The sequence below is a fragment of the Schistocerca cancellata genome, chromosome 9, assembly GCF_023864275.1.
Source record: "Schistocerca cancellata isolate TAMUIC-IGC-003103 chromosome 9, iqSchCanc2.1, whole genome shotgun sequence".
Taxonomy (NCBI): domain Eukaryota; kingdom Metazoa; phylum Arthropoda; class Insecta; order Orthoptera; family Acrididae; genus Schistocerca; species Schistocerca cancellata.
The window spans coordinates 221596010-221621641 of NC_064634.1; the positions used below are offsets into that span (position 1 = coordinate 221596010).

General features: G+C 39.8%; 1 protein-coding gene across 5 annotated transcripts in view; it reads right to left on the reverse strand.

The window, feature by feature from the left end:
• Positions 1-6302: 6302 nt before the first annotated feature.
• LOC126100322 (rabankyrin-5-like) overlaps positions 6303-25632 on the reverse strand; it is a 138163-nt gene continuing 118833 nt past the window's right edge. For all 5 annotated transcript variants that reach the window (XM_049910932.1, XM_049910933.1, XM_049910931.1 and 2 more), the window contains 2 exons: positions 22106-22204; positions 6303-6655 (listed from right to left, as the gene is read on the reverse strand). In XM_049910932.1, the coding sequence (XP_049766889.1) occupies positions 6529-6655; positions 22106-22204 (226 nt within the window). In that variant the 3' untranslated portion in view covers positions 6303-6528. The remainder of the gene's footprint in view (positions 6656-22105; positions 22205-25632) is intronic.

Consider the following 25632-nt stretch of genomic DNA (forward strand, 5'->3'; position numbering starts at 1 on the left):
AGGAGGATCAGCTCCATCATTTGTTAATTTAATTAGTATAAATCTCTCAATTGCTACGGATACTATTTCTTTGAATTCAAGCCACATCTGGTCGACACTTATATTATTTATTTGGAATTGAGTGGAGATCGTCTCTCAGGAAGGTGTCAAGTGAATTTTTATCTGCTTTTTGTGATAGGTATATTTTTTGCTTATTTTTCGAGGATTTGGGGATTACAATATTCAATCTCGCTACGACAACCCTGTGTTCACTAATCCCTGTATCAGTTTTGATGCTCAATATCAACTCAGGATTATTTGTTGCTATGAGGTCAAGTGTGTTTTCACAACCGTTTACTACTCACGTGGGCTAATGAATTAGCTGCTCGAAATAATTTTCAGAGAATGCATTACGCACAATTTTGGATGATATTTTATGTGAACCTCTGGAATTAAACATGTATTTTCGCCAACATATCGAGGGTAAATTAAAGTCACCACCAACTGTTATCGTATGAGTCGGGTACGTGTTTTAAATCAAACTCAAGTTTTCTTTGAACCTTTTAGCAATTGTATCATCTGAATTGGGAGGTCGGTAAAAGGATCCTGTGATTATTTTATTCCGGTTGCCAAAAATGACCTCTGCCCATACTTACTCACAGGAAGTATCTATTTCTTTTTCGAGTTAGTTAAACTACTACTAACAGCAACAAACACGCCACCGCCAACCGTGTTTAGCCTATCCTTTCGGAACATCATTAGGTTCTTCGCAACAATTTTAGCTGAGCTTATTTCCGGCTTTAGCCACCTTTCAGTGCCTATAATGATTTGAGCATCAGTGCTTTCTATTAGCGCTTGGAGTTCTGGTATTTTCCCAACACAGCTACGACAGTTTACAACTATTAGCCTATACCAATGGTTCCTGTATCTATGTTCTTCCTGTGTTCAACCTGCACCCTTTGTGACAGAAGCCCTTCTTGTGTTTTACCGAGACCCTCTAACCCAAAAAACTGCCCAGTCCACACCACACAGCCCCTGCTACCCGAGTAGCCGCTTCCTGCATATAGTGGACACCTGACCTATTCAGCGGAACCCGAAACCCAACCACCCTTGGCGCAAGTTGAGGAATCTGCAGCTTACATGGTCGCAGAACCATCTGAGCCTCTGATTCAGACCCTCCACTCAGCTCTATACCAGAGGTCCGCAATCAGTCCTGTCGATTATGCTGCAAATGGTCAGCTCTGCTTTCATCTTGCAAGCAAGACTGGCAGCCTTTACCACTTCTGTTAGCCGCTCGAAACCAGAGAGACTCTCTTCTGATCCAAAGTGACACACATCATTGGTACCAACGTGAGCAACCATCTGCAGTTGGCTGCACTCTGTGCTCTTTATGGCATCCGGGAGGACTCTTTCCACATCTGGAATGACTCTACCCGCTATGCACACGGAGTGTACATTGGTTTTCTTTCCCTTCTTGTCAGCCACATCCCTAAGGCACCCCACAACGTGCCTAATGTTGGAGCTCCCAGCTCCCAACTACCAATAATGCCAGTCTCTGTGATTACCTGGATCTTGCAGGCTGAGTGGTTTCCCCTGAAACAGTACAGGCGACAGTATCTGGCTCAGCAACATTGTCAGCCACAGACAGCACCTGGAACCTATTTGTCACACAAATTCGGGAGGGCTTGTGTGCGGCCACCTAGGAAGTCTTTCACCACCTGCTTTGCCCCGGGGTGACCTCCCACTCAACCACAGGTGAGGGGTCAACCTCAGTGCGAGCAGTAACTGGGTTGGCCACCGGTGAGGACCGATCGGAGGACTCGGGACATGCTGGACGTCCATTGGATCCCCACGGCCGGCCCACAACAGTGGTGCCCATCCACTGCAGCCTCAAGCTGTGTAACCAACTTGGCTCGCATCCACACACAACAATTGCAGTCCCTGTCCATACTAAAGATCTTGGAAAACTAAACTATACAGATAAATGGACTATCGGCATATGCTGCACAACTCTACTGTAGACCTTGACAAAAACACAGGAACCGTGTCTAATAATATGCAGGTATTCAAAAACCTAACTACCAAAGCACTCAGGTGAAACTAAATAATTTGCCTCTGATTAGGAACTTGTAATATGTCACAAAATCGGTTTACTTTCCGACGCAAATGAAAACACGGGAACTGTGGCTATTAGATATTAAATTTCATGTAATGGCGAAACAGAAGATTTCTAAAAATCTGCTGGATATTTAAGGTGAAATGCTACCTCCATGAATATCATTCAATTGTCTGCTCAGCTCCTGGCTCTTAGTCCATCAGCTGAAACTCACCAAGGCCAGCCTAGATGCTTGCATCTAACTGCACTGTCTCCACACAACCACACAACATGGCGCTTCAGACATTGCTCCAACAGTCTCTCAGGATGAGAGTGCCAATGAGACTGGTGTTATGCCAATGGAACTTGTTTCTGTTACACTTATATGATGACTGATCATCATTCAGTAGTTAGTCCAAAACAGACTTTATTGTGAAGTTGTGCTGTGAATCAAAGTGTTCTTAAGTTCAACCACAGAATCATCATTCACTGAAGTATGCATCACCCACAGTGTGCTTCTACATTTTCCAATCTCTTACTCTGTGTTATCTAAATAATTCTTCACTGTATAGAATGCATTGCTTAAAACACATTTTAACTGCATTTTTAAAGTAGTTCAGTTTAGTAATATTTTTAATCTCCATGGGAGATTCATTGTAGTGTTGATTCTTTGTAGAAAACGCTTTTTTGAATTTTACATTTATTCTTTCCTGTTATATGTAAGTTTAGACTAATTGTTGTTCCACTGCCATGGACAGAGTTGTCTGTGCAGTAACAAATGTGCCCACACTCTGTAGGTAATTTCCCCAGTATTTTGCAGTATTTTGAACAGACCTTTACAATAAGCTTGATGACTATTTTTGGTTATTATTCTGTGGGAACATGACAAATTATTGTTTGTATCGTGTGTGTTCATAAAATGTTTGCCATGATAATGTTAGCATATGAGAATTATTATTCTTCTTTTTCAGAAGTTATACTCTTTCTTCAGAAGTTATACTCTGTGGTTGTTGTAACTGATGTTCATTGTGTGCACAATAAGAAAATATATAACTGGTGAGGCAATGACATTTGCAGTGAAATTTTCAATATGATTTACCTTGCATTTGACATATACTGTGTTGAAAAATATGCAAAATGTCCACAGCAAATGGATATGAAGCGAATAATCCTGAAAGTAACCCACAAATTGATATGGTAAGCATTGAGCTATCACATTTTTGGACTGAGAAGCCAGACATCTGGTTTTGTCAAGCCGAAAGAGAGTGATAAACAGCCTGAAGACACTCCACAGTTGAACTGTCAGCCCAGGGTCAACGACCAGATGGTGAAAAACCAAGAACAACATGATCTGGTCATGAAATTTGATTTCCAACATGGTCAATTGAAGTCCTAAACTGGCTACGCTACTGAGAAGAGAGTGATGAGGGAACATTACAAATTACTATTTTTATTTATGTGTGTTTATAAAATGTTTGCTGCAATAATGTTGGCATAATAAAATTATTATGCTTTGGAAATTAACAAAAAAAGAGAAAATTGTTCTGTTGTTGTTGTTGTTGTTGTTGTTGTAATTAAGATTTATTGTGTGCACAATAAGAAAATAAAATAAACGGAAAAATCCAAGTTAAATGAATATTGATACACTTATAATGCAACAATTCTTGTGGCCCTCTTCTGTAATTTTGGAAACTGTTCTACTTGATGCAGTTGTTCCCCAGCAAAGAGTCCCATGTGAATGTGTGTGTAAATAGCATGTAACTAAAAGGCACTGGTTATTATGTACTGTTGACAGGACTCTAAAGACATAATGTGCTAATGATATTTTGTTTGCATGTGTCTTAGTGTATGCACACCACTTCAAGTGAGCATCAATCATTCCTACAAATTTCGTGTTTGTTATGCAGTCTATAGAGGTAGTTTCTGTGTTTGACAGTGCCATTTCCTCTCTTCAAACTGAAATGCAAGACATTTGTTTTCTTTAAGTTCAATGTCATTTTATTGTGTACTGACCAATTGTAGACTTCCTTGAGAGGTTCATTTGTATTCTCTGCAAAAACTTCTCGTTTTCTCATTGACTATAATGTTGCTGTCATCAACAAAGAGGCTAATATTTTCCCCATGACTAACACTACGTGGGATACCCAAAGCAAACCGGAATTATTTTATAAAAGCTATGTATTTTCGAATTGTTTAAAAAACAACTTTAACCCCTTCAAAATACTCTCCAATACAACTAATACATTTGACCCACCAGTGCTTCCACTGTTTGAAACATTTTTTTAGACTTCTTTTAAATGGCTGACAGCTCCTTACTCATTTTTTCCTCGACTTCTTCAATGTTGTCAAATCTGTGTCCTTTCATGCCCTTTTTCATGTGTGAAAATAAGGAAAACTCGCACAGAGCCAGGTCAGGTGAGTAAGGTCCGTGGGGCAATGGAACAATGCCATTTGTAGCCAAAAACTGTCTAACCGGATGGCTGTGTGTGCACAAGTGTTGTTGTGGTGGAAGAACCAGTCTTTTTGGCCCCAACTCTTTCCTTAAAATTCGCTGAACCAAGCTCCAAGATCACCCATTAATCTCTTGACAGTTGATCAATTGTCTGTTGGCAGTCTGTGGGCACAAGGTCTCAATTTTTTCTTTCATTATTTTCGTCAGTTCAGGCAATGAATGGAAGTCCAGAATGAGGTTTGTAATCAATCAACATGTCACCATTTTTAAATCAAGCAAACCACTCATAAATTTGAAATTTTCACATAGCATCATCTCTGTAAGCTGTTTTCCACATTAAAACAGTTTCAGCAGCATTTTTACTGAGTACAAAACAAAATTTCATGGCTGCAAGTTGTTCAGTTACACTTGCCATAATAAGAAACGAAACAAGAATAAAACAGAACAAGCTAGGTTGACACAGGTGGCAATGGACTGGCAATGAGTTGCACAACATATGTCAAGTGGCAGAAATGTGTACTATACAAGCTCCACCCACAGCAATGTCATTCCGGTTTTTTTGACTCTCCCTCGTACTGGGAATTGTGCTGGCTGGATATACAATATCAATTTTTACGGACTACCTCTTCAAAGTGTACCAGTCCATCTTGTAGGTTGTCAGCATCAGATACTACATGGTTACTATGTACTAAAGTTTTAAGTATGCTAATCATCTGAAGGATGGTGGCAACATGATACCTGCAAGTACAAACTGGTACGGATGAGCTTATGATATATGCCATGTCCTAAAAATCCATCCTGGTATCAATATGAGAGATCCACCAATCTCCATTATTTATTAAAAAATTTACTTGTCTTGATCCCAATATAACATTACAAGCAGGTTATACTCAGTTTCGGTTGACTCGCAACAGCAGCAAACAGAAAAATTGGCTTTCAGGATAAAAACTTTACAATTTTTGAAAACATGAAAAATTTTAGAAGTACTAAAACATTAAAAACAGTAATGACATTTATCATCCTTACATTGCAATTAGAAACACATCATCATTGTTTCAAAAGTATGTAATATATTTTCCAACTATTTAATATAATTAAATACAATTTTGCTATTGTAAGAAAAAGGGTGGGACAAATAGAAGTGGACTGGAGAATAGAGTTCCAGGGCACAAAGAAACACAGCCGCTGGGTTGATTTGTTAGGTGTGGTTCTGGTGTGCGGGCATGTTTCAGAATGTTTTTTGACTTTTTCAAAACAGATCTTGTCAGATGCTATTTTCGGACTATGCATTGCATGGTACACTATTTCCACATATTTGTTCTCACGTAACTTTCCACAATGAACACCTGCTGCTCCACTGTGAGTACCATCATCCCCCCTTTGCACTTCTCTACACACACACACACACACACACACACACACACACAGCGCACACTACTCTCTGAACCAGTGTGGATCATGTGGCAGACATACACGTCATGTGTGCATTGGGGGCGTCATTATATGCATACCTTCATGTTTAACTGTATCCATTCATCCAGGCCACTTTATTTGCCCCACCCTGTACAAGGAAAAAGAGCGGGAATGAAATAAGGCTCCCCCATCTTGAACACGCACACACGCGCGCGCGCGCACGCACACGCGCGCGCACGCACGCACACACGCGCGCGCGCGCGCGCGCGCGCGCGCGCACGCACGCGCACGCACGCACACGCGCGCGCCCGCGCGCGCACGCACGCACGCACGCACGCACGCACGCACGCACGCACGCACGCACACACACACACACACACACACACACACACACACACACACACACACACACACACACACGTCTTTATAATCAAAATGCATTAACATTCTTAGATTTTTCAGTAATTAACAATTAATTCCAAGCAACATTATTCTAGCCAGCAAATGCAAATCAGAGAAAACAACATTACTGTATGTTGACATTATATACACAAAGGAATTGGGGGAAAGTGAACAGAAGTACTTCATTCTAACCAGGTCCCTGTAACACACTGAAGCATACAGTGCACACTCTGACTGGTTTGTTCAATCCAAACTTCAGGATAGGTACAGCTCTGTCTGAACACTTGCTGCACAGGATTCGCCCACAGTGATTGCTGAAACACAGGCAAGTAATTAAACACATCACAAAAATGCAGATAAACAGAAATGTGAGAAATTACCATTTTATTTAATACTTCTTTATCTAAAAGGTAAGATTTACATCACACACACACACACACACACACACACACACACAGAGAGAGAGAGACAGAGACAGAGACAGAGACAGAGAGAGAGAGAGAGAGAGAGAGAGAGAGAGAGAACTGGAATTTTCTTTTCTTTTTCTGTCTTCTCAAATGGACATATAGTTACAGTTAGCCCTTTTTGCTACATCAGAACTAAACTTTAGCACATGCAAAGTTTAACATTAACATCAGCATTTGAGTTGATGTCTCATATTACGTAATGCATTTAAATACAAGACAAAGACTAATTCATCAATTAATCATCTGCTCAGAACCAACATTTTATCAGCGCAATTGCAGTGTCATAGCTTTGTGATCACAGATTGGAGCAGCAATCTGAAACACAGGGCAATCGACATGATGTGTTCTGAATCGTGCTGACATTTAATGACAGTAGGGTAAAACTCTTAAGGACTTCTGGAAACACAACCTTGGTTTGCTGCCAGGTCACTTGGAGTGCTGCAAGTTTTGTTTCTTACTTTCTTCCACATTTGTTTGTTTCATAGTAAACAGAGTCTGGTTTCATCACATTGTGTTCTTGATGATGACTTCTTGTGCGTATCACACTTTCTGAATTGCACTGTGAACATGTTGCTCATACTGTGCTTTATTTTTGTTCACTTATCAGGTTGGGTAAATGATTACATATTTGTTTTTGTTTCATTGCATAGTGATCTGTGGACATTTGTTCCTGCTTAGGAACCTGCGTGTGAACTGCTCGATTTAAATGTGCTGTAAGCATTTTGCTCATATTCAACTTTATTTCTGTTGTTATCTGGTGCTCACATTTAATGGAGTACTCCATGACAGCAGTTTTGACAAACTGCTATTCAGCTTTATTACATCTTGTCACAGAATTAGTATGTATTTCTACTTTGAATCTTTGTCAAGCAAGTCAGATTCTTGATTATTAAATAAAATCTCAGCCTCATTATAGATATAGTATAAAATTCAGAAAGCACTGCTGGAAATCACTTGCTTAGATATGAGGCACCAACATTTTATCATGTCTCTTTTGAATAAAACCTTTTTGTTTCTGTAGGCAGTCATCAATATGAGTAAAAATACTGTCCAGTTGTAGATTAGTGATGCCATTTTATAGACTGTAAGTACTAATATTCAACAATGTAGGAAAAGAGAGATTACTATTTAACCCAAAGAAGACACATTTGATTGCGTAGAGGCACAATTGAAAGACACTTACATAAGGCTTTCGGCCACAGCCTTCATCAGCAGAAGAGAAGCACACACCATTCATACACACAAGCAAGCATACCGCATGTGCACATGACCATGAACTCCAGCATCTCTGGCCAGAGTGCCCGAGATGCTGGAGTTCGTTGTCATGTGTACGTGAGGTGCGCTTGCTTATATGTATGAATAGTGTTCGTTTCTTTTTTGCTGATGAACGGTGTGGCCAAGAACTTTATGTAAGTGTCTTAATTGTGCATGTCTGCTACTATTTAAAATCTTTTCCTACATTGTTGATACTCCTACCTGAAGTTTCCATTGTTTAAGTAATAATATTCAGTTTGTCATTCACTATGAATAAAAATTTTATCCTACCATTCATGATAAACGTCGCAAGTTTACAAGTTCTCTCATCATAATGAATGAATGTAGGCACTTTTACATTAGCAACAACATATTTAGGTATTACCTTAATGGTGATATATTCCTTATTAGAATTAATGTTATTGGAGATGTTGGGTTTATATAGATGGTTCTTAGTGTCTGGCAATCTACAACAACAGGTGGTGATTCAGCTTTGTTACAGGAAGTTAACATATACAGGGTGAATCATCTAAAATGTGCACTGCAAATATTGCGGAAATGGAAAGTGCTATTGAATTGCAATAATACTTAGAAAGATTATTTTTTGTGCAAACACACACTTTTTAAATGAAATGAAGCCTACTGACATTAATAAACTAAAGGTATGGTAAATTACAATGTCACTGGTGTTTGTTGCATGATCCTACTGTGAGTTATTTATGAGATATGGTATTTTGAAAAGTTTCCACAGCAATACTTGCTTGTGATATTCTACCTAGGTACAATGTTGTTACGTTTGCTTACAGTGTGCTTGGGTTTGACACCTGTAGGCATTTTCTATGGGGGAAAGCTGAAATACGCTGTCTACAGCTGATAGTGTGCAACAACATTACTGCAGCCTGCAATGACATTACTACAGCCTGCTCAGACATCTCTGCTGAAATGCTAACACATGTGCAGCAGTCATTCCACACCAGACTGGAAGCATGTACTGCCACAGCCAATGACCATTTTGAACACCACCTATAATGGTCAATTGTCTTGTTACTGGTCAGGATCCAAATAACTAGCATAGCATATGCATGTATGTAGTTCTTCAGTGTGTGCTACCACAGGTTTTTTGCAAGCGTTGGAGTAGGAACTATTCAAAATACAATATCTTGTAAAAGGCTTGTGATGAAGTCACATTTAGCGATCATGGCCAGGTAAACCGCAAAAACATGCGCTATTGGTCTGCTGACACTCCTCGTTAGCTTTGTGAGGTGGAACATCAGCATCCACAGAGTGAAAATGTGTGGTATGGGAACTACTGAAATGAACACCATGGCATTCTAATTTAACCTATTTTTAGTTTGTTAATGGCAGTAGGTATTGTTTCACCTAAAAAGTGTATGTATGCACACAAAATACACTTTTTAAGTATTATTACAATCTGTTGATTGGCTAACTATACAAATTCCTGACTACCAATCCATTCTGTGGAAACCGCACATCAATAGCACTTTCCATTTCTGCAAAATTTGCGGTGCAAGTTTTAGGTGATTCACCCTGTATAAGCAATGATCTGTAGGCATTCTATTTTTATAGTTGGAAATAATATTTGCAGTTCACTATAACTTTTAGTCATTTAATGTCACTCAGTTAAACCTATTGTATTTACTTCATACAATTAGTATGAATGTCACCACTTACAATTACTTCACAAACCATATTTATGACTTTGTATACATTCCTGAACTAGTTATTTCATTGTAACACATGTATACCACTATGCTTCCTTCTTCCATGGTTATTTTTGACTGTTTATTTTGGCTACCGATTAGTAATTGTTTCTGTACTTACTCAGTTATTGTTTCTGGCCCTATTGTGCAATCTCGCTTTGTTTGCGCAGGTGTATTTCTGTGAATATGCTATTGATCTCTGTACAACATTTCAGCAATATATTCTAAAATTTGCCACACAACTGCTATGAATGTCACTAATTAGAACTGTTTCACGAATTGTATTTGCAATCCTGCATAAATTTCACTATTAGCTACTGATTTAAAATTATTTCTCCATTTACTCTAGTTAGCTACTGATTGAAAATTATTTCTCTGCTTACTACAGCTGAGACATCTGGCTGCATGATATGCTTCGCTGCTTCTTTTCACTGACAGGTTCCTAACTAGCACATTATTGACCTCCCTACACCTGTTTTGGCAACTGGTTTCTACACTTCACATCCATAGCATTCTATGATGTTTGTATCAACTTATCTTATTTGTTATTAATATGTAGGATTTTATGTATTTGTTAATATGCAGGTGATATGCATTTACATTCTCATCTATGTTTTATGCCACCTATAGTTGCACAATTCGTTTTATTACTTCATCTTACTTTTACCCCCATTCCTTTTCTTGTATCTTTAAAGGACTATAGTACTATGCATGCATACACCTGATTATTTTTGATGTTTACTAATGATGCAGTAATTCCAAGTATGTATCATTTTTGTCTTCAAACAAACAATGGAAAATCCAGGATGGAATGTAACAATATTGTGAAAAGGAAAGTTGCTACTCACCTCATAGCGGGGAGATGCAGTCACCTCAGTTGCCCGAGACTGCAGCCATGTGTGTGAGAGTTGTGTTTGCATGAGTGTGTATGACTGTTGATGAAACCTTCTTCCAGGTAGCTGCATCGAAAATCCGCAACGTTTCGATGAGTGTCATTCTCATCATCTTTGGGCGAAAATGATGAGAATGACACTCATCGAAACATTGCGGATTTTCGACGCAGCAGCCTGGATGGAAGCTCGAGAAGATTTCATCAGCAGTATACACCGGGAAAGCCTTCATTTACTTCTGTGTATGTGTTTGTCGTCTAATTTTGACAAAGGCCTTACTCACCAAAGGCTTTATTTGTGACAGTTTCTGTCTTTAATTTTTTTAAACTTTTCCTTCTTAAATTTTCAAATTATCTCAATCAACTTGTGCTTATTTATAGTATATTTTTCTGTAGTCTTCTGAAGAAGGGAATTATGTGTCTGAAACTTGTATGGAAATAAAATTTCTTTTGTGCAAGTTGTTGCTGATTTTTTCAACAGTTTCTGAAGACAGATAAAGGACTAGAAATTTTAATTATTTTATTATATGAAACAATGTGAAATAAGGGAAAGGTAACCACCTACCGATAGTGAACCCAGGTGTGGAGTATAGAAAAATATATCAAAGAACAGTATTCACACTAACTTTTAAGCTCTTGCTCTTAATTATAATAAAAGTACACACATTCACACAATTAACAACACCAGACACCCAAACAAGTACTCCCATGGCTGCAGCGAGATTGATTATCTATACTGAAAGCAGTTGCCTGGACTGGTGGTGCAGAGGGGATAGGAAAGGATGCATGAGGCAAGGACAGGCTAGTGGGAATGACCGAAATAGCTCTTTCAATAGATCATTCAATGGTTGCACAAAAAGGGGAAAGGATTCACTGGATACAGCATATATATATGAGAGAGAGATACAGCATATGAGAGAGATGGAGGGGGGGGGGAGAAAGAGAGAGAGAGAGAGAGAGAGAGAGAGAGAGAGAGAGAGAGAGAATGCCTAAATTGGGAGGTCGGTAGGGGAAGAGTGGTGAGAGAAGGCAGTGCACTATTTGGATGGGAAAGGAGTGATGTAGACAGAAGGAGTGAAAAGGTAAGGTGAAATGGACAGACAATTCTCACCTGCACAGTTTAGAAAAAGTTGCGCGTGAATGGAGTATCCGAACAGACTGCTTAGTGATGCAGTTGTTGTAGTCATTTGTGTTGGGGTGTGCAGCATGTTTGGCAACTGAACGATCAAGTTTGCAGTTCACTATAGTTTGGTTGCAGTTCACTATAGTTTGGCAGAGCCATTAATGTGAGTAGGCAGTTGGTTGCCTCTCATGTAACACAGAGAGTGCTGTACAATATGTGTACAATATCCGATATATAAGATGGCTGCTTTCATTCATGACACTGCATAGGAAATAACTGGTGACTGGACAGCAGTAGGATGTGGTAGGTGGGTGTCTGGGACAGTTCTTGCACCTGGGCCGACAACAAGGGAAGACCACAAGGGATACAGGACTGGGAGCAGGACTGGAATAGGAATTAACAAGGATATTCTCTAAGTCAGTGGTTCTCAAACTTTTTTCCTCGGAGCCCCTCTTCACTAGCAAAAAATAGTATCAGCTCCGCCGCCCTCCCCCCCAGCCTATTGTTATTAATAAAAATAGTCATATTTTATGTTGTTTCCTTATTTTGTTTACCAAACTCAATTTAAAAAGATTTTATGCAGCAGAAGCCAAAAATAACATGACTTATTATAATGAAAATACTTAACAAATTTTTTATCTTTATCACATTTTCTTTTTTTCAAAAACTATGATATGAATGTTATTTACAACTCAGCAAACAAGAGTTACAAGAACAATAGAAATTTAAATTAAAAAGTTCAGTGTAATGGATAAGCTTGCTTTTGAGAACAAAGTTTCTCAAGATGTGGAGGAATAGCAGAAAGAACCACTCGAGTTTTTTGTTTACATTTAGCTTTGAACTGTAGTTCATCTTCATAGCTGACAAATCTGAAAAACCAGTCTCACACAAGTATTTTGCTGCAAAAGGAATCAGCAACTTCATTCCATTGTGGCTTAGCATTGGGAAGTCCTTGCTACTATGTATCCAAAATTCCAACAAAGACACTTAATTAAATTTACTCTTCAGTGAAGTATCACAAGTGATTTCAATAAGTTGTTCTTGTTCTTCTATATTTAGAAATGATGGTCCATGTGCATTTATGAATGGATTTTTAACCCAATTAAATTTATCAAAATCGTTGCTGATATATATTTCTCAAAGTGACCTTTTAATGTTGCAAGATGATGAAGAAAGCAAGCTTTTATCACCATTGGAAGTATCGGATTATCTGTATCCTCTAACAGTGGCACTGGAGGAAGGAACATATCTAGTATGCCACTCTCCATTCGGTTTTGCCACAGCTCTAATTTCTTTATGAACACCTTCACCTTTTCATTCAAAGATAGTACATTTGCCCAATTACCTTGAAGTGAAGTGTTAAGAATGTTTAGTTTCTCAAAAATACCAGTGAGGTAAGCCATTTTAAGTAAAAAATCTCCATTGCTGAAACAGTCTGCCGAACAGAGACTTCTCTCCTTTAAAAAACAGGATACCTCATTCCTCAGTTCAAAAATTCTTTTCAATACTTTACCCCTTGAAAGCCATCGAGCATTACTAAAAAAGAGCAACTGAGTGTGTTCAGCACCCATCTCCACACATAGCACTTTCAAAAGCCTCGAAGGTATAGATTTTGCCTTAATAATATTAGCTGTTTGTATAACTGTTTGCAGAACTTCATGAAGGGGTGGATTAAGTTCTTTAGCAGCCATAGCCTCCCGATGTATCATGCAGTATCCATACAGCATCAGGAGCTACAGCTTTAACTTTCGCTTGCAATCCACCACAAATTCCAGACATAGAGCGCACTCCGTCTGTGCATACTCCAACGTACCTATTCCATGTTATACTGTTTTGATTAAAAGAAGTATTGAGCATGTCCAAAGGGCTTTCAGCTGTAGCTGTTTTCAGTATCAGCTCACAGAAAAGAAATTCCTCTCAAATGTTAAATTCATCAACAAAATGAGCATAAGCAAGCAAATGAGCATCTTTATGACTGTCAGTTGCTGCGTCCACTTGAAATGCAAAATAGATGTTGGGCAATTTATCGATTAACTGCTCGAGTAAATCGTCAAAAATGTCTAAAATTCTTCTATGCACTGTCATTAGAGACAATAATACTTTTCAACTGTTGAGCACGAGTCGCCAAACATTGTTGATACTATATCAATCGCTGCTGGTAAAACCAGAGTTTCCGCAACCTTGTGTGGTTTCTTGCATTTAACAGCACTATGAGGACTCTGGTAAGAGGCTTAGAAGGCCTTAGATAACACATTCATTGTTTTAGCAAAGTTCCTCTGGGTAGATAATAAAACATTTAGTTTCCTGACCAAAAAAAAAAATTGGTTTTCCTGTAAATTCCGGATGTTTGGTTTCCAGATGTCTCTTTAACTTGTTAGGTTTCATGCTATCAGCAGCTAAAATCATTAAACAACCTACACACTGCGAACATGTTTGTAGTTTTTGTGAAGCCTAGCACTAAAGAGTTCTCATCATATCTCCTTGTTTTCGCTTTTGGAGTATCTCCCTCCTCTCCTCCAGTTGACAGACCACTGCTGCCTCGACTGCCTCGATGTTTGTCACTAATCAGGAACTGCTTCATACTGCAGTGAAGTCTTCCTCATAAAGTCTGTAATTATAAGACTATAATTATAGTCATCACTATAAGGATGCATTGAGATACACGAGCCAAACCTCACACCGCACAGGATAGTTACGGAAACAGTAATGGTGCAGGCGACAAAGGGTATTCCACTGACTGTCAAAGGAAGCAACGCCACCTAGGAACAAAGCCTATTCAGCTCACAGGTGTAGGCTTTGATCCTAAGTGTCGCAGAAGGAAGCCATGCAGCTCGACTGATTATTTCAAACAATGCTGAAAATGTGACAGCAGTTTCATTGTCGTCGACCACGTCTCATGTTAACAGTGAGGTCGAGTGAAATTCAAACTAGGTCAACAGCATGCCATTTGTTTGACAAAAGTTAAACCTAATTGTTTGTTACTGAGAATTTTTTCTGCCCCCTCCCCCCCAACATAATGCACTCCCTCCTTGGGGTCGCACCCCACAGTTTGAGAACCCCTGCTATAATACCGTTGCTTTTCACATGTCTGAGCCCTCTAGCTGACTATGTTGATTCCTCTGGTTCTGTGCATGCACTGCTGAGCATTCTTCTGCGGACAGGGCCCACTTATTCAATATCGGTTGCACTAGTAGGCTGGCTGCAGTTCCAGAGAAGATGTAGCACATTTCTCCGATGTTTTTAAGTTCTGCTCTAGTTCCTCGTTATTTTACTGATGATGGTTTCATATTTTTTGATGCCAATTTAGTGCAGGAGGACAGGGGACTTCTATTATTTACCCTTACAGTGATTTTAAGAACATTATGTATTGAAAGGTACCAGTTTGTCACCTGAAGATGCGACTATAACGCTGCAAAACTAGTCACGGGTGATTTTAACGCAGCAGTTGCAGTTTTCACCAGTTGAAATATGTTCTCGCACCTGTGGATGTCCCTCATCCAAAGTGATTTGTCTTTTACTTCAGTTTTGACTGTTGCAGGACTTTCAGTTTCCTGCTTGAAGTCTACTGGGAAGTTCTATTGACTTTTCACCAACTACAAAACTCCATTCTGAATGCTAGTGATGGATGTGTAATCTATATGAAAATTAAATGATAGAAACTCCAAGTTGAAATATCACCAACATAATGAAAAGATAGATTACTACTCACCATGAAGACGGCATTTGAGTTGCAGACAGGCACAACGAAAAAACATTTACTCATTATCTTTTGGCCAAAGCCCTCTTTGGAAAAGGAAACACACACACAAAACATTCATTCACACAAGCAAGCACACCTCATGCACACATGACCACCAGCTTCAGCAGCTCACACTGGAATACAACTATCTCACATAGAACAGAAGCAACAACCTGGATTAAGTGGAGAAGAGGGAAGGATAGCTGGATATGGGTTGGGGGAGAGAAGTGAGCTGTCCGGCAGAGTGTGCAGGGATTAGGTTGCCAATGGTGTATCATCAGGAGCCTGTGGGGCAGAGAAGGGGAAAGACGACCGGGTGTGTTGGCAGAGGGCAGCATACAAAGAGGGTTTGGGGACAAGAATAGGGAGGAGGTGTTAGAACATAGGGGGTGGAAACTGTTGGGTGGAGAGTATGAAGACAATAGGTTACCATAGGTTGAGGCTGGGATAATTTTGGGAGTGGAGAATTTGTTGTAAGGATAACTTGCATCTGTGATGTTCCGAAAAGTAGGTGGTGGAGGTGAGGATCCCGATGGCCTGATTTATGAAGCAGCCAATGACATCATGCATGTTATGTTCAGCTGCATGTTGTGTCACTGTGCGGTCTACTTTGCCCTTCGCCACAATTTCGGCATTGGTCATTCAACCTTGTGGACAGCTGGTTGGTAGTCATACCAATATAAGAAGCTGTGCAATGATTGCAGCAGAGCTGGTATATGAGAGCTCCTTTCACAGGTGGCCCGGCCTCTGATGGGGTAGGATAAGCAGGTGGCAGAACTGAAGTGAGATTTACTGGGTGGGGGGACTGTGCAGGTCTTGCATGTAGGTCTTCCACAAGGACATTACTCCTGTGGCAAGGGTTTTGGGTTTGGGTTGGAAGTGGCACAGCGATGGACTAGGATGTTGTGGAGGTTTGCTTGCACGACGGAACACCACTTTAGGATGGGTGGGAAGGATCTTCAGTAGGATGTCCATAATTTCATGGCATGATGAAAGGTAATCAAAGCTCTGACTAAGGGCATGGTTTACTTGCTCCAGTCTAGAGCGATACTGGGTGATGAAGGTCGCACTCCTTTGTAGAAGGTTCTTGGGGATGGTATGAGGATAGGGGCTTTGTGGGGGAAATGGCATGGGAAATCTGTTTGCAGACAAAACCTGGGGGATAATGCCTATCTGTGAAGGCCCTGATGAGATCCTCAGTATAATGGCAAGGGAGTTCTTGTCACTGCAGATAAGCAGTGGGATTTTTTGAGGTGGAAGTGATGGCAGCTGTTAGTGGTTGTTGGGTTTAACGTGGGATAGAGGTGTAGACGGAGCCATCAGAGAAGAGGAGTTCAATGTCCAGGAAGGTGCCACACAGAGTTGAGGAAGACCAGGTGAAGTGGATGGGAGAGAAAGTGCTGAGGTTGTGAAGGAATGAGGACTGGGTGTGTTGGCCCTGAGTCCAGATCATGAAGATATCATCAATGAACCTGAAACAAACTGGGAGTTTGGAGTTTTGGGAGGCTAGAAAGGACTTCCCTAGAAAGCCTACAAACAGGATGGCAAAGGAGGATAGCCTGTGCATGCCCATAGCTGTGCCGCACGGACGTTTTTGAATACCTTTCTTTCAAAGGTGATGTAGTAGTAAGTTGTGATAAAGTTAGTAAATTGTATGAGGAATGAAGTCTGAAAGACTTTGGGAAATGTAACAGCATAATAGCACTCAGGCCATGGGGATGAGGTGTGTGTTGGTGTACAATAAGTAGGTCAACAGTAACGGGTAGGGATTCAGGACGTAAGGGGCTGGGGACAGTGGAGACTCAGTGGTTGGTTTGGGGAAGGAGACCAGACAGCGTGGTCATCGGTCTCATCGGATTAGGGAAGGATGGGGAAGTAAGTTGGCCGTGCCCTTTCAGAGGAACCATCCCGGCATTTGCCTGGAGTGATTTAGGGAAATCACGGAAAACCTAAATCAGGATGGCCGGACGCGGGATTGAACCGTCATCCTTCCGAATGCGAGTCCAGTGTCTAACCACTGCGCCACCTCGCTCGGTGGAGACTCAGTGAAGTAAGTTGTTGATATCTTTGATATGGGAGGCTAGATTATGTCCAATTAATTGGAGGCATTGGTCAACGAGGGCCGAAATTCTTCCAGTGGGGGCACAATAAATAGCTACAATGGGTCATCGAGGATCACTGGGTTTGTGGATTTTTGGGGACCACGTAGAAGTTGGGTGTGAAGCGTTTCAGAGGTGAGGAGGAAAATGGATTCAGGGAAGAACCTAAGGCTTTAATTACAGAATTGGAGGCTATGTGGGACTTCTGGGATAGTACCACTATGCAAATTTCATACGTGGAGGAGACACATAATTGACAGAGGCTTTCTGCTAGGTAATCATTGCAATTCTTAACAACAGAGGTGAACTTTCATCTGCAGGTAGGATGATTAGATAAGGATTTGTTTTGAGGTTTTGTATAGCTGTCCTTTCTTCTGCTGAAAGGTTGGTACTCTGAGGAAGGGACCTGGAGAAGGATAGTGAGGCCAAATTGGAGGTATGGAATTCCTGGAAAGTGACACAGGATGGATGGGTGGGTCGGAAGGGGGGTGATGATGTTTGGTTTGCTTTGGTTGGAGGGAATGACGCCAAAGAAGCATTTCCACTGCAAAGATCAGGAGAAGGAGAATAGATCTTTGACAAGTCCAACGTGGTTAAATTTGGTGTAGTGCTAAAGATGAAGCCTCTGGATAGAACTAACATCTGTGGGGCTGATGATTTTAGTGGAAAGGTTAACAACAGCATTACAGGAATGTTTCAGCTTTATTTGGTGGAGTGTGGACAGGGAGTTTTGGGGGATGTGGCAAGTTTGAAAGGTCAGCTAGACAAGGTTTGGGTACTATTACGGGCTGATGAGGAGGAACACTATGGATAGGATAGAGGATGGATACTAGAGCCCTGAGGTGGATGTCAGCAGGTTAGGTAACTTATGAAGGTGGTGTCTGGAATGCTCCTCCTGCACCTGGAGAGTAATGAATTCAATTTCAAAGATATGATGTTTGAAGCAGGGATTGCATGGTAGCAGTATCTTGAGGAGGAAACAGAGGTGGCTGTGGGATGCCTGCGCCATGGAGCTGTGTTTTTGCTGTACCAGGTTTGTGAGGGCCAGGCACTGGCAAAATCTGAAAAGGTGAAGGTCATTGTGAAAGGAGGGATCAGATCCAGAGAACGGAATTTTTATGATTCGGCTGATGGGGGGAGGGGGGGAGGGGGGAGAGGGGGGTCCATGGTTTAGGAAGCATTTACACCTACATGACAAGTCATGGGATACCTGCTAATATAATGTCAGGCCCCCTTTTGCCTGGCATAGTGCAGTAATGTGACATGGCATGGTTTCAACAAGTCATTGGAAGTCCTCTGCAGAAATACTGAGACATGCTGCCTCTATAGCCGTCGATAATTGTGAAAGTGTTGCCGATACACTATACTGTGCGTGAACTGACCTCTTGATTGTGTCCAATAAATGTTTGATGAGAGTCATGTCAGATCATCTGGGAAGCCAAATCATTCACTCAAATTGTCCAGAATGTTGTTCAAACCAATCACGAACACAATTGTGGTACGGTGACAGGGTGCACTGTCATCCATAAAAATTCAGTTGTTTGGGAACATGAAGCCCATGAATGGCTGCAGCTGCAACTGGTCTCCAAGTAGCTGAACATAACCACTTCCAGTGAACGATTGGTTCAGTTGGACCACAGGACCACTACATTCCATGTGAACACCGCCCACACTATTATGGTGCCACCACTAGCTTGCATAGTGCCTTGTTGGAAACTTGGGTCCATAGCTTTGTGGGGTCTGCAGCACACTTGAACCCTACCATCAACTTTTACCAACAGGAAACAGAACTCATCTGGCCACGCCATGGTTTCCCAGTCAGCTACGGTAGAACTGATAAGATCACGAGCTCGGGAGTGGTGCTACAAATTTCATCATAAATTAACACCTGCTATTAATGACAAATACCTATGTTCCTGAAGGGGCTACTGCAAAATATTTGGTTATAAATTTCACACAATAATCTTTCTATCTACCTCAGTAGAATAAACACTTTGTTTCACCTTAGGTGCAGGAAAGTGTGCTAGAAATTCTTTCTAAAGGCCAACACAGTATGAGAGATTTCTACATGTAAAATGGCCAGAACTGAGCTTCCTGGTTGAGTCATCCACAGGGTGGTGTCCCCTACATTTATTGTTTATTTGGAAGAACTTCACACTTCGAGCCTCATTCAGTGTATGCCCACTGGTCTCCATTTCTGGTACCTGTAAGTCATTCCAATAAAATGAGTTTCTATAATATGACTTTCTGTAAGAACAGAGTTAAGCTATTGTCCGTGAACCAATTGTAAGTCTGTTCCATTATTCTCCCAACTATGTCTGTTATGTATGTGTTTGGACCCTCTATCAATATAGTTACTTCATTAAGAAACATTACAGTTTTTTAGAGTCCACCAATTCCACAGGTAAATGATGTATGTAGACCAAGAACAGAAGTTGGCAAAGCATCAAACTTTGAGGCTCACCACATTTAGTTTTCCCCCATCATGAATTTAATCTTATTGCTATTGTATCATTTGCTAATATGAGCCCATTCTATTGTTAAGGTATGACTATCCATGCAAGAAGAAGGCAATTAATGCCATATCATTTTTGTTTCCCTGGCAGAATATTGTGTTGTATACAGGGTGTTACAAAAATGTACGGCCAAACTTTCAGGAAACATTCCTCAAACACAAAGAAAGAAAATATGTTATGTGGACATGTGTCCAGAAACGCTTACTTTCCATGTTAGAGCTCATTTTATTACTTCTCTTCAAATCACATTAATCATGGAATGGAAACACATAGCAACAGAACGTACCAGCGTGACTTCAAACACTTTGTTACAGGAAATGTTCAAAATGTCCTCCATTAGAGAGGATACATGCATCCACCCTCCGTCGCATGGAATCCCTGATGTGCTGATGCAGCCCTGGAGGATGGCGTATTGTATCACAGCCGTCCACAATATGAGCACGAAGAGTCTCTACATTTGGTACCGGGGTTGCTTAGACAAGAGCTTTCAAATGCCCCCATAAATGAAAGTCAAGAGGGTTGAGGTCAGGAGAGCGTGGAGGCCATGGAATTGGTCCGCCTCTACCAATCCATCGGTCACCGAATCTGTTGTTGAGAAGCGTACGAACACTTCGACTGAAATGTGCAGGAGCTCCATCGTGCATAAACCACATGTTGTGTCGCACTTGTAAAGGCACTTGTTCTAGCAGCTCAGGTAGAGTATCCTGTATGAAATCATGATAATGTGCTCCATTGAGCGTAGGTGGAAGAACATGGGGCCCAATAAAGACGTCACCAACAATGCCTGCCCAAACGTTCACAGAAAATCTGTGTTGATGATGTGATTGCACAATTGCGTGCAGATTCTCGTCAGCCCACACATATTGATTGTGAAAATTTACAATTTGATCATGTTGGAATGAAGCCTCATCCGTAAAGAGAACATTTGCACTGAAATGAGGATTGACACATTGTTGGATGAACCATTCGCAGAAGTGTACCCGTGGAGGCCAATCAGCTGCTGATAGTGCCTGCACACGCTGTACATGGTACGGAAACAACTGGTTCTCCCGTAGCACTCTCCATACAGTGACGTGGTCAACGTTACCTTGTAAAGCAGCAACTTCTCTGACGCTGACATTAGAGTTATTGTCAACTGCACGAAGAATTGCCTCATCCATTGCAGGTGCCCTTGTCGTTCTAGGTCTTCCCCAGCCACGAGTCATAGGCTGGAATGTTCCGTGCTCCCTAAGACGCCAATCAATTGCTTCGAACGTCTTCCTGTTGGGACACCTTCATTCTGGAAATCTGTCTCGATACAAACGTACCGTGCCACGGCTATTGCCCCGTGCTAATCCATACATCAAATGGGTATCTGCCAACTCCGCATTTGTAAATATTGCACTGACTGCAAAACCACGTTCGTGATGAACACTAACCTGTTGATGCTACATACTGATGTGCTTGATGCTAGTACTGTAGAGCAACGAGTCACATGTCAACACAAGCACCAAAGTCAACATTACCTTCCTTCAATTGGGCCAACTGGTGGTGAATCGAGGAAGTACAGTACATACTGACGAAACTAAAATGAGCTCTAACATGGAAATTAAGCATTTCCGGGCACATGTTCACATAAAATATTTTCTTTATTTGTGTGTGAGGAATGTTTCCTGAAAGTTTGGCTGTACCTTTTTGTAACACCCTGTATAAACAAGGACTGTGGGAAGATCACATTTGAGTGTATGAAATCAAATATTGCCTTTACAGAGAAACATTTATGGAATCCAGGGACAGCAGGCATTAAAAGGTTAGCCCATGGCATGTTTTTGTGTGCAAGCATGCTACAGAATAACACATGTTCTGTTCACTATTGTAGCTAAAAGATGAATTATACTTTTGGATAAATTTGCTAGTCAATTCTAATGCAGCATACACAGGTTACCAATCCACTTTAACTTTGGAATTGTTACTTACCAGTGATGTTTATGAACGCTCCCTCCAAATTTAATTCCACACTCCAAGCAAATGTCACCTTCTGTAAAATGTGGCTCCCGGGATAAATTATCCAGCAAACTGCAAAAATAATTCTTTTTTGCAATCTTTTTTATATAAAATCAATGCTGTAATCTTTTTTAGATAAAATCATATTTGAACAAATTAATCAGAGAATAGGGTGAAACTTTGAGCAGTGTCACACTATTCATTGACATGGATTAATTAATGTGTGGCACAACTACAAGAGTGACGGCAGAAACCAATAATGTCCAATTACCTTCTTGTGATCTAATGAGAATAAGAATGTGTCAATCTTGAAGTCACAGTACTACTTCTAGAGAGGTTGTGTCAATCATTATTGGAAACCTGTGTGTATCTGTTAATATTCATTCATCCAGTAATTGTGCTTTGTACATTCTATTAAGAACAACAACCTTCTGGGAAGTGGACCAAGTCAAGCTGTGCATTATCGAAAGACAATGAAACCACAGAAACTTAGTTTACTTGTAATGCCATGCACAGATTGCAACTTACATTGGTTAGTACTAGTTGTGCTTACTGTAAACTAATAAATTAAAAGGAAAGCCATTAGTCTGAAAAGCTGCTAGTTTACTAGTTTGTTAAATAGCTTCTGTTTATGTTCCATTGGTATCTCGATCTTTACTTGATTACACTAATATTTTCAAAGATAATGATTACTTTCAGAACAGAGGTTTGTTTACAATAACTCTGTTGTTTTCATGTATTTATATAATTAATACATTTCCTTGGCATGAAACTAAAAGAACAATGACACACACACACACACACACACACACACACACACACACACACACACACACATTCCATGAAAGGAATGAATACAAAAGAAAATTAAAGTTTTAATAAATATCTAGTCAACAATTTGTTAGATGAGATATGTTACTCATTCTGAATAAAACAGGGAAAAGAATCTAGTACAGCCTTATACTGGCTGTCTTGGGTGTTTCAACAGAATGTACAATGTAGTATGTAGTTTATTCGTCTCATAACGTACAGTTACAAACGTACAGTTGGACTGAAGACCCGCCAAATTACTTTAAGAAAATAAGGTTGTAATAATTAACATATTTAAGCAGGCATTTCTGAATACAATTTATACAATATATTAACACTTTATTATGCAATACACAATCTTTATTGTTTCTTTTCATTTCAAATTGCCTAACTGTCCTGAATGAATTCTTCAATTGTATAACATTTTTCCACTAGTGTATTAAGTAACAATATTTTTAATGGGTCTAATTCCATATTTAACAGATTTGTGATATTTAATTTATTGTAAATTTTTAATCCCTTATACACTGGTGTTTGGGCGTAAAGTTTTAAATTGTGAGAGATAAGTTTGAAACTGTGACTGTGACGAGTAATGTAATTGTGGTTGAAATGAAAATTGTCAATCGAGTTTTGATTTTTATACATGAAAATAAAAGTTTCTTAGATGTACAGAGAAGGATTAGACAGTATTTTTAAATTAGATAGTACTTTTAATTTTTTAAATAATGGATGACATGATGTTCCTTTTTTGGACTAAACACATTTCTTATGATTCTCTTTAGAAGTGTAAATAATCTTGGACTGTTTGTAGAATTTCCCCAGAAAATTATTCCGTATCGAATTATAGTTTCAAAGTAGCTGTGGTAGACTATCTTCCTGGTGTCCATAAGGGTCGAACCAGATAAGACATTCATCCCATAAGCTAGGCTGTTGAGTTTGTTTGCTAAGAAGTCTACATGTGCCTTCCAATTTAAATTTTTGTCAAGATTTAGACCAAGAAATGTTACATAACTTGCTTCAGTCATTTCCTGATCGTTGTGCACGATTTTTATGGGAGATGCTGATGATTTTTTAGCACTGAACTGCACTAATTGTGTTTTTGTGACATTGAGTTTAATCCATTTTACTGAAACCACAATTCTATGTTTCCCATTATATTTTCCACAGTATCATGAATTTGTTCTAAATTGTCATTTTCAATTAAAACCGAGGTGTCATCTGCGAATAAAATGGAGTGAACACCAACACCTAAAGGCAAATCATTTATGTACAGCAGAAAAACATAAGGCCCTTAAAATTGAGCCCTGCGGGACCCCTTTACAAATCTTTTTCCAGTCTGAGAATGATTTTTTTCCATTCAATTTAGAACAATTCTGTTTTCTTTCAGACAAATAAGGTTTGAACCCCTGCAATGCCCTGTCCACGATCTCATCTCTCTCTAACTTGTGTAGAAGTAGTAAGTGACTGACCGAGTCAAAAGCTTTGGTCAAATCACAAAACATACCTGTGACTTTTTTACCCTTGTCTAAAGCAGAGCTTATCCTGTCAGTGAATTCCCTGATAGCATTTATTGTATTTTTTCCCCTTTTGAAATCCTAACTGAATTTTAACTATAATATTGTTTTCTATAAGAGAGTTTCCAACATGTTTTGCAACAATCCTTTCTCTTCGATTTTATTTTTCCGATGTGCAGATGTGTAAGTTTGCTACCTCAACTGGCAAAACAGAAGAGACAGTTGCAATCAAAGTTGAGAAACAATTGCATGAAGAACAGTCTGGCTTCAGGGGGGCAAAGGTATGAGTGATGCAACTGAACTGTTACAGATGATTGAGGAAAGATTCCTAGAAAGAGATAGCAATGTTTGTGCAGCCTTAACAAATATTTCTGATCACATGTTTCCTGCAGCATCACTATTAATATGAAATATTATTTTGTTTTTCATCATAAGCAAAATGTATTTTTCCCCTTTAATGGAATTTTATGTGCCCGTACAACCCAGCAGTCCTAAATTAGTAATGGTTTACTGGTATGACATAACACTTTCTTCAATCAGCAAAAGTAACCGTGAATAAAATGTAGCTCAGTGATCAACAGTAATAGGAGCAGAGACTATACAGAGCCTATAAATACACTTTTCAACAAGGACAACAAAACACAGTGACTTGGCAGTGATGCTGTTTTGCAGTAGCATGGAAGACCAAATGGCATGGACCAGAACAGGCCCAGGACAAGAATGGCAAGTTAAGTAAGTAGTAACATAATAAACAGATGTCCAAGAGAAAATATCATTAAGTCGAATGTTCCATTAGCCCAATTTAGCCGAATTTTGGACATCTATCAAATAGAGGTAGAAAATTCCATCCTATAAAAAATTTTGCTTGTAATGAAAAACAAATTATCTTTTCAACTGACAATGATATCGCAAGAAACATGCGATGAACAGTACTCGTGGTTGTGCACCTGTAAAAAGGAAATCGCAAAAAGCTACCCCAGAAAGAATAAGTGGGGTTTTGTACTTGAAATAAACTGCATTTAACTTTTGTTGACTTAACCACAGAGCTACCTGCCCAGAACACACAAAGAAAGGGCTCTGGGGAACACTCGTAAATCTTTTTACACAATTTGGATTTTTTCTTTGAACAGTAACAACTATTGTGTTAGTCTGAAAAACTGTGAACAGAAAACAGCA